A 10,296-nucleotide genomic window follows, 5' to 3' on the forward strand; every position below is an offset into this window, starting at 1 on the left:
GGCCGGCTCACCGCGCACGCGTAGTCGGCCGCGCTGCGGCGGCGCCGTCACGTGGAAGCGCACGTTCTCGTCGGCCACCTCGACGTTGGTCTCAGGCCGGAGCCGGTCGGCCGTCACCTGCTGCGAGTCGCCGCGTGGTACGGTCAGCGGCGCCGCCGAGCCGTTCAGCCGCACGAACGGCTCGGCGGCGGCGATCTCGAGCACACCGGTCGTGTAGTGCGCGCCGTCTGACACCCAGAGCACGACGCGCGAGCGGTCGACGCCGCCGTGCTGGAACACCAGCCGGTCAGCGTCGATGTCGGCCTGCGTGAAGCCAAACACCTCCGTATTGTAGTCGGGGTGCAGGTAGAGCGCGCCGTTGGGGATGCCGCGGCGCGTGTAGGAAATGTCGGACGGCTCCGTGTACAGGTCCGGGTCGGAGAAGGTGAGCTGCGCCGGGCGCACGGCGCGCCGCCCGCCGCGAACGACGTACAGCGGCCGCGCTGCCGTGCGCCGCGGCGCGTTGTCGTTGCGCATCACGACCAGCACTTCGGCAACGCCCACGTACTGGAAGTCGTCGTCCGGGTTAAGCGAGGTGGCAACGAACCCGAACGCGTCGCTCGGGTTCTCCGAGTCGTCGTGCGCGTACAGCACGCGGCCGGCGGCGATGTCCTGCGAGGTGAAGTGCGCGAGCGCGGCGCGCCGCTCGCCGGCCGCGCGCAGACCGCCGTGCGCCGGCGGCTCCGTCACGTTGTAGAACACGGTGGCAATGCCGTCGATCTCGATGCTGAGCTGCCGCGGCATGATGGCCACTGCGTCTCCCTCGCCCACCTCGATCCGCTTGATCGAGATCATGCCCTTGGGCGCCGGCGGCACGTGGCGCATGTTGAACTCGTGCACGGGTGACTCGAAGCCGGGGATGTGCACGCGGAAGCGGAACAGGTCCGTGAACGCCGAGTAGGACTTGCGGTGCAGGCGGTAGACTACGCGGCCGGCGTCGACGGTCGCGCTGCGAGAAGGAGACGCCAACTGGCAGCGCCTGGCGTCGCGCCGGGCTGCCCTCCAGCCGGAACAGGTCACCGAAGCGCGGCGTCGACGTCACCACGAAGGAGAGGTTCTCTGCCGGCTGGGGGAACGGCCGCGGCTCCGCGTACAGGAAGTCGCGCGTGACGGCCGCCTCTTGCGTGCGGTTCAGCACCAGCTCGCGGTTGGTGACCAGCTGTACCGAGACGGTGAGGAACTGGATGCGGAAGTCGTGCACAGCCGGCTGCGTGGCGTCCTGCAGCACCACCTGGAAGCGGAAGCCGTCATGGTCGGGAGTGCCTGTCGTGTGCCGGTAGCGCACGCGGCGCCGCTTCAGGTGCCGCATGGTGAAGTGGCTGGTCGGCTGCCAGTGGCCGTTACCGCGCAGCTTCTGCACCTTGCCGCTCTGCGTCTGCTTCACGATGACAAACTTGATGCCAACCTGCTCGTCCTGCGCGTTGGTGGTGAAGCTGAGATTGGCGGTGGTGATGAGCGCGCTGGATCCATGCGTCACGCGCAGGCCGGTGTTGTTGACGGCCACCGCCTCCAGGCGGAAGGTGACCACGCGCAGCAACGTCGTCTCGCTGGTGGCCTGGCCGTCGGAGACGCGCAGCGCAAGCCGCGTGTCGCCGCCACCGCCGCCGTGCACGAACAACACCTGACCGTCGTCCACCTGCTCCTGCGTGAACGAGTCGACCGGTTCGTCGGGCCGGCGCGCCAGCTCCAGGTGGCCATCCACCTCAGCCGGGCTGAGCAGCGTGAAGACGAGCTCGCGCGGCCGGCTGTCCGGGTCCTGGGCGTGCAGCACGTCGGCGCCCAGCGTGCGGCGCGTGCCCGCCGCCAGGCGCACGGCGTTGCCCGGCGGCAGCTGCAGCCGCGGCGGGTCGTTCACCGGCGTCACCGCCACGTGCAGCACGAACTTGTGGCGCGCCTGCAGGTAGGCGGGCAGCGTGAAGCCGGCGCGCGCGAACAGCTCGAGCTCGAACACGACCACGTCCTGTCCGCTCTCGGCGCCGCCGTGCAGGTAGCGCACGCGGTCCGAGAGGAGGTCGAGCAGCGTGAAGACGGACTCGTCCGGCCTCCGCCACACATCCACGCTGATCACGCCCTGCTTGGGTGGCTCGCGCACGTGGAAGAAGACACCCGAGTCACGCACGCCGTACTTCTCGTAGTCGAGCACCAGCTGGACGTTGGCGGTGGTGAGCAGCGCCTCGCCGCCCTCCAGCACCGCCAGCGGTGACAGCGACAGCAGCTGCAGGCCGGCCGGCAGCCGCGCGTCGGTGAACACGCCGTACTGACTCGTGAAGTCGGCACGCACGCACACCGGCTGCTCGCAGTCGCAGCGGAATTCGGCTACGCCCTGCGGCACGCACACGCCGCCGGACACGCACGGGTCGCGAAGGCACGGGTACTCCCAGACGCACTCGGCCTGCACGCCCAGGCTCTCAACCACGCTCGGCAGGCCCGTCAGCACGTCGTCGACGAAGAGGTTCTGCACGCAGCCGCGCAGGTCCACCGGAATGTCCTCGATGCCCTGCTTGGCCGCACGGATGCGGTTCTTCTCGCTCAGACCGCCGACGAAGAGGTTTGACGCGAATGCCTGGAAGTTGGTGCCGTTGTCGGGCTTGACGCTGGTCAGCGTCTGGTCGACACTCAGCTCGACGTACTCAACGCCGACCGTCAGCTGCGCCTTGTGCCAGACGCCGTCGTTGACGGCCACCTTGCTGTCGAGCTGCACGCGCCGTCCGCCGGCCTCCAGCCTCAGACGCAGCCGGCCGTCGCGCAGCGTCGCCATCACGTGGTCGCGGCCACGCCGGCCCGCGTCGTTGTAGACGATCAGGCCGTCCGCGGCGGCCGTCTTCAGGTCGAGCCGAAGGGTGCCGCCGGCGTGCGGCAGCAGCGGCGGCAGCATAGCGAACGCGTGCTCGCCGACGAAGCTCAGCGACACGTCGGCGTCGGCGTCAAACTGTTTGTCGCAGCCCCAGGTGACGCCGAAGGCGGTGCCGCGCTCGCGCGCCGTCGGGAACAGCGGCACGTCGTTGAAGCGGACCTGGTGCAGGCAGCCGCGGAAGTTGTCCAGCAGGCCCAAGAAGATCTCTGAGAAGTCGCCCATCCCACCGATGAACACGCCGTAGTGGATGTTTAGCTCGTAGAAGCGACCAGGGAGCTTTATTCTGAAACGGACGAGGACTCGTGAGAGCCATCTGTCGGCATGCGATGCTAAATTAATGGTTAAGGAGCGCACGTTTGCGATGTTATCACGATAACGAGCATTGCCTGGTTCTCTGCAAGTTAACGCTCAAGCGGTTTCCATCAACAATGCAATCGGAAATGCCTGTAGCATGCCACTGAATCGACAAGCAATCGCAACCATTCATGCATGCAGCCATTCAACTACTGGCATCGGAGATCACTTTACAGTGTGCTGTGCGTATCTGCGATGCCGTTTAAATTATCCGAATATTCGTGCGTTATCGTGAAATCGATTGCCGTTGACCTTTGGCTATAATTAACCCAGCAAACAGCGGCACATTATGCAATATCTTACAAAGTATTATAACGAATCATCGGTGCCTGCAATTTTCATCCCTCTCCAGCACGAAACAATATATTAGCCAATTCGCTTGGAAAATTCAACACGAAAGGCGGCCCCAGCCATACATTTCGCTGGCAGTGACAGGAGATCCGCCCGGCGCGAGTCGTTCTGGCTTCATTAGCCGGTTTTAGCGCCAAGCGCCTCAACTCGGTGGCCGCCGAGCGGTCCCCGGGCGGGCGCTGGCCGACCCGGCCCGCAGCTGACCTGCTGACGTGTACGCCGTCGATGGTGAGGGCGACGTCGGCGTCCTTGCGCTGCACGTCGACGACGTGCCAGAGTAAGTCGTCCAGCCGGCGGTCGGGAGGAGACGTCACCTCCCCCTCACCGGCGCCCAGGTTGATCCGGACCTGGAACCAGCCGGCGAGGCGAGTGAGCGGCGACTGTGGCCGGGGACAGGTGGAGGTGCTGGGGCCACGCTGGCAACGCCAGCCCCATGTGATGTGGTGCGATGTGGTGTAATTATGGTGGGATGTGATGTGTCGTTTGCTGGGCGAGGAGCGCGCGAGAGTCATCACTATCATTGTTGTACACCCCGCATAATGCACATGGCCTGTATAAAGTGAACTGTGATCTGGCATGGAAAATACGGAACACACCAAATCATCTTAAACATATATTTTTGCAATTACCGGTACAGGTACGTCATTTTTGATACACACTGGGGTACGAAGAGTCTATCTCGCGAAATGGGATGTCATCTCAACACCCGTATATTTGTTTCAACGTCATGTTTCTACTTGTAACTTTAATCTTAACACTCAGGTGGTTACGTGCCGAATGAACAAATTCACTCGGCCAACAGCGACGTAAAATACCAAAGATGTTGGATGAGCAAAGCTTGTTCTGCTGGCATTACTGCTAATGGATACAAATATTTACGATGCCGTGGTTATCTATAACACTTTGTTTTCTGTTTGCCACTACTAGCCCTCACGCTGAAACTCCCTGTATTTGACCGGCAATCACGGAGCATGAGGCTAATTCTAATCTCCTTTCAGGTCGCCAGCTGTAGTCATGACGGATCTATTTGGTTCGGATGTGTAAGTGCACTCCGCTCAAATTCACCGGTAACATTTAACAGTTACGGGCGTTTGAGGGACGCTGCTGCCTGTTAAGGGAAGCTGGGCATTTACGCTCGCATTTTGGTTAACAGCACACGAGAACCTTACGCGTCGTAATTTACATCTCTTTGAGATCACATTTTAGATCGGTGCAAGATGAGCAAAAATTGCATATGACTCCAAACGAAGTGACCATAATAAAGCATACCATTCATTCTGACGTGAGCACGAAACACATTCTGTTCTAGCGAGATCAATTTAATACATCCACCAGCGGCGTCCAATGCTCTGTCATGATGATTTAATGTCAGGTCACTCAGTAGGACTCTTCGAACAGAACAATTTCCGGCACATCAAACCAAGTCGCAGTCTAAAAGGCGTTCGCGCCGCGCAACAAAAGGGTCCACATAATTGAGCCTAGCAGGACAATGGCCCGAGCAGCCTCGCCCAACTGAGCAGCCATTAAACCACCGGGTAAGACGCCTGGGTAGCAACGCCGCACTGGTTACGCCTGTTGCGCGCCATCCAGATGTAGCCGGCTTGGCCCCAGCTGGTACCCCACGAGTTCTTGACCAGCCAGTAGTCGGCACCGGCCTCGGAGCCGTAGCCCACGGCCAGCACGCCGTGGTCGAGCCGCGAGCTGGAGCAGGCCGCCTCATCGTACACGCCGGACGAGTAGAACTGGAATGAGAAGCGCGAAGCGTCGATGGCGACGGAGACGGGGCCGACGAAGGCCACTGCCGACTGCAGCGCCTCCTCGCTGCCCGACGGCACGTCCTTGTAGCTGGAGATACTGGCGCCCGGAGCGGCAGCATCGTAGCGGCAGCGGAAGCTGGAGCGCTCCTCGTACGGGTAAGAGTCCTCTGTGGCGACGCCGCCGTTGGCGATGACGTAGTCGAAGGCCGAGTCCATGAGGCCGCCTTGGCAGCCGAGGTTGCCCTGCGGTCGCGAACAATCCATCAGGTTCTGTTCGGAGAGCGACACGAGCGCACCGCTGCTCAGAAACGTGGCGCCTTCCACCGAGCCCGTGGTGGAGAAGGCCCAGCATGAGCCGCACTGGCCCTGGTCCTTGACGGGCGTGACGGCGCCCTCGTCCCGCCAGTCCTTGGCCTCCGGTAGCCGCGCGGCCGACACCTGGTGCAGGCGGCGCGGCGCGGCGCGCCCCCGCCGGCTCGTGTTGAACTTCGCCACGTACGCCTTGAACTCGCCCTCGCTCAGATCACCGAAGTGGTTCATGGCGAGGGTGAAGCTGTGCCGGCCGGCGGCGGCGGCGGCGTTGTGCTCACGGATGCGGCGCATGTTGTCGGCGAACACGCCCATCCGGTGCGCCTCCTGCTCCAGCGTCTCGTACTGCTTGCGGTGGGTCAGCTTGAAGCTCTCCCACTCGTGGCGCGCCACTAGGCTGCCGGCGGCGGCCGCAATCAGGGCGAAGAGCACGGCGAGCTGCATGGCGAGGCTGTGGGCGGCGTTGTGGCTGTCGGGCCGGCGGTGCCGTCTTTATACACGGTCGCCACTGTCCTCGCCGTGTAGTCGGGAACGGGAGCGCCCGACGCAGGTGCGTGGCCGAGATCGAGCGCTATTTGCTGTGCGTGAGAGCGCTGGCGGCTGCATTTCCGGGGCAGGGCCACGGATCGAGACCATTGTCGCGATCTGGCCGGCAGGACAGGCCGGGTGGAAAGTCCACCGGAGCGTGACGCCCCCCAGCCACGTCACTGTTTTATCGCGTTTCACACACAAAGCCCGATATGTGCACGCAGGTTATGTAGAGCACCGCGTGCACTCACCCAAACCGAGTCACGCCAGGCCGGGCGTGATGCAAGACCATGATTATATACGTCCATCGGCGGAAGGCCACGACGCTGCGTACCTTAAAGGGCAGGTGAGGCGTGACAGGGAGCGTCACCGACAGCCGACGCCAACCTCTGAAGCGGCGGCCGCCGGAACGGAAACGTGCGCGGGTTGGTGCGGGGCTGCTTGAACGGAAACGTGCGCGGGTTGGTACCGGGCCGCCGAAACGGAAACGTGCGCGGGTTGGTGCGGGGCTGCTAGAACGGAAACGTGCACGGGTTGGTGCGGGACCGCCGGAACGGAAACGTGCACGGGTTGGTGCGAGACCGCCGGAACGGAAACGTGCGCGAGTTGGTGCGGGGGAGGCTTGCTGATTGAAAGAAACCCAGCCTCGGGTTCCGAGTTTCGTTGTTATTACATCTAACCCACAAATGCCGATTTAGCCCACATTCACCACTACGTGCAGGGAAGAGCTTGCTCACTGTCGGGTGGGAGAGGCGTGTTGGTGAATTTTGTCAGGCGTCAGGCTTTGGGATTAAATTGAGCAACTGCTCACCTACCCTAGACGATTGCTTATCGCTTCTTTAAACACAGTAAACTCAACATTGGTGATCTTGGCCTGCAAACGTTCTCTATCCGTCTCCAGAGGGATCTGCACAAAACATGCCGTCTACAAATCTAGATAAGCCTGACGCATGAAATCGTTTTAGGATCCTGGTTTCCGACAGACATGTCACTTTGGACATGCGTAGTCCTTTCTGTATCAAACGAGACCAAGGACTTTTGACAACCTACTTCTAGATTGTATTGGTTCTGGACGTCACTTTAACACTTGTTTACAACCTTACATTTACGCACTTATTCGGGCTTAAAACATGATTCTGAGAATACTTGACCCAAAGCGTCGCCTTTGATCAAGAAAGCTGCACCGTTCTTATTTGTGCTCCTAAGCATCAAGGTCGATTCAACATGGACGGTTGACCTGAGCGAGTTGAACAAAGCATTGCTTGATTCTCATGTGCCGCGCCGTCCGATGTTTTTGATCTCTTCGCTCTAGCCCTCACGCTTACAGGGACCAAATGATAGAGCTGTTCACACCTTCGTCTGTGGTACAAACGAAAATCGCACAATCTAGCGATGGAAAGGGCTTTCTTTTGTTTCGGGTTGTGGGGACTAAATCCAACCCACCAACGCAGTGACCACAGCATCTTCAATGCTAGCAGATTATGCAAGCGTGAATACTGTATTAAGAGACTAACACATTATATAGCCTGCTGCATATTTCACGACCAAAAATGCCACGTTTCATTATCTGAAATCTGAACATGTCAACAATCGAAGAGCGTTTATACAGGAAGGGGCCTTAATAGGCATGCCGTTTTAAAAACATCTGGGTCCCGCAGTAAGGGTTCGTGCGACAAGTACGCATAATTTATGTGCGGTCAGGTGGGCGTCATGAGCTCAACCCAATAATATCCGCTTAGATTTATAAAAAAATAATATCGGATGGATGCAATTGGACGCAATTTGCATATAAAGAATACCTGATAGACGATTTACGAATTTTTTTGCTTTCAGATTTCTGAGTTTGGGTGCGTGCCCTTTTATTCATTTTGTCTTGGTAATATTACGTTTTAAATTAAAAGTTGCATGCTCACAATTGAATAAAATATCCTACCTCATGTTAAAAAAATGGGTTATGGACATTTCACAGCACTGTGTCCTACACAGTATCTATGTATTGTGTGGATATACAATAACTCTATATTTCTCTCCATCCGAAGCCTGTCGCACGGGTGGAGCCGCGTCCATCGCGTGCCGGTGGCAGGGAACAGCACACAGCTCGGCGCGGTGACGGAACGCGCCCCGCCCCGTGCGTGGCGACGGGCCGAGCCCCGGCGCCGTCCGTGGCTGTGGCCACGGCGGCCCTCCACTCGAGTGCTGGCCGGGCTGAAGTGGCCGCACCGGAGCCGCAGGACTCGCGTGCTGTTTGCTCGCCGCGGCTAGAGACGCCACGCCCTACCCGTGCCGGCTGCTGTGAGAGCATGCCGAGTGGCGCGGCCATACAACCAGCCAGGGCCGTTTGTGAAAAGACGAAGAGCTGTAATTCGAAAAAATGACCGGGTTAGAATGAAAAATGAAAACAGGTCGGGAAAAAACAAAACAGCATGAAATATACCAGATAAGAAAAAGAGTGGAGTGACACAATAAGGGCCCAGGGCGTAAAATCCAACGCTAATAGAGACCGAGGACAGAGGAGGAACCAGACAGAGTGGGTGGAGCGAAATGACAGTAGTTTCATTAGCTGAGGGCCAGGCTAATGTTTTGTTTTTGCTGGCTGGCAGCGTGCCGGGCGCCAGAGACCCGCCGTTTGCCCGCACCCCACGCGGGAGCGGCGGCGCATCGTCGCAAGCAATAACGACGCGGCTGATACAGTCGTCAGCTGGCGCCGCATGGCCGCGCGCTCCTACCGGCTGCACCGGGCCGATATTAATAGTCGGCGACGGCCGGAAGACGGGTGAGAGCGACACTGCGGGACCGTCGGCGGAGAGGACAGCGCCGGTGACGCTGCCTCCCCGACCTCCGCCGGCTCCGCCACAAACAGTCTGGGGCACGCGTCCCTGAGTGGCGTGCGCTATAGAACCGCCGCTGCTCCCGCGGAATGGCGCCCCGGATGGCGCCGGGGGTGGGGGTGGGGAGGGGCGTCGTGGGGGGATGGACGATGCGAGCATCTGAAGGACCCGGCGAAGTAGCGACTCGAGTGGGGAGGCTGGGGTGAGGGGAAAATGTGTGCTGCGCTACCGAGCGCAGTCGGTAACGATGGCGGTTGTGGACAGTCTGGTGAGACGAGAGAAGGCGCGACATCGTGTCAGCTCCAACATGCAGCATGCGTAGAGGCGGCGTCAGTACGGACAGACCCTTTGTGTTCACTTCCCACGACAGCGTTAAATCGAGTTATGATTTTGCGAACACATGGAGCGAATTGCGTCGAAACATGGAAAACCACGGACCTTTGGGAGCGTTTTTACGCCCCTACCATGCCTGATGTTTCTACAGGACGTGATGAGCATCCAGCACCACATGGGGAACGCGTTCACAAACCAGCATGGTTGTCCAAAACACGGGATAAGCCCGCAGCCTAAACGCACCCTATAACACCTTTGAACTCTGAAAAACTGTGTGAGTTCCGTGATTTTCCCAACGGTATCCAACAACAAGCATGCGGTAGACCACCGTGACCAGCTCACGCCAACGCACATCATTTGCCTCTACGGCTCTCCAAGGACTGATGGCCCGGCAGGCCTACGGCGGGCCGCGGCTGCGCAGGCCTCCGTTGGACTCGGAGCGGCGTCTCAGTCAGCTGGCGGCCAGCACCTCGCGGCCAGATGAGCCGCTAATTCCCTCAGCCGCCGCCCGTTACGCTAACTGCTGGATAACGATGGCGGGCGGCCGCCGGGTGGGGCGGGCCGGTGGCGCGACGGCGGACCGGAACTGAGCCGGAAAACTCTGCACAACTTCAGAGTGGCGGCGGTGCATCACCCGAGAACTCCGGAGTAGCAGCGATGTCCGGCCGGCTGACCCCGCGCCGACGGAGGGCCGAAGAGAGCGCCCATCACATCCAGGCTTCCGTCTCCGCGACTCTGAACTAGGCGACATGTCGTTAACGTGGCTCGGCGGGCCGAAGAGCGCCCATCACCTCCAGGCTTCCGTCTCCGCGACTCTGAGCCAGGCGACATGTCATCGACGTGGCTCCGCACGGCGTGACGCGTTCTGGCTGGTTGCGGCCGCAGCTGGCGTCTCGGCACCGCATGAGGTGGGGCCTCCTGCCGCGACCGCCACGGTGAAGCA

At 60.4% G+C, this 10,296-nt stretch overlaps 1 protein-coding gene across 1 annotated transcript in view; it reads right to left on the reverse strand.

The window, feature by feature from the left end:
- LOC119103062 (chondroitin sulfate proteoglycan 4) overlaps positions 1-10,296 on the reverse strand; it is a 40,373-nt gene that overhangs the window by 23,302 nt on the left and 6,775 nt on the right. Inside the window, exons 2-5 of the mRNA XM_037226512.1 lie at positions 3,803-3,945; positions 1,895-3,176; positions 1,010-1,834; positions 4-966 (exon numbers count right to left, since the gene is read on the reverse strand). Of these exons, the coding sequence (XP_037082407.1) occupies positions 4-966; positions 1,010-1,834; positions 1,895-3,176; positions 3,803-3,945 (3,213 nt within the window). The remainder of the gene's footprint in view (positions 1-3; positions 967-1,009; positions 1,835-1,894; positions 3,177-3,802; positions 3,946-10,296) is intronic.

This window comes from Pollicipes pollicipes, unplaced genomic scaffold (genome assembly GCF_011947565.3).
Source record: "Pollicipes pollicipes isolate AB1234 unplaced genomic scaffold, Ppol_2.1 Scaffold_5724;HRSCAF=6776_pilon_pilon_pilon, whole genome shotgun sequence".
Classification (NCBI taxonomy): Eukaryota; Metazoa; Arthropoda; class Thecostraca; order Pollicipedomorpha; family Pollicipedidae; genus Pollicipes; species Pollicipes pollicipes.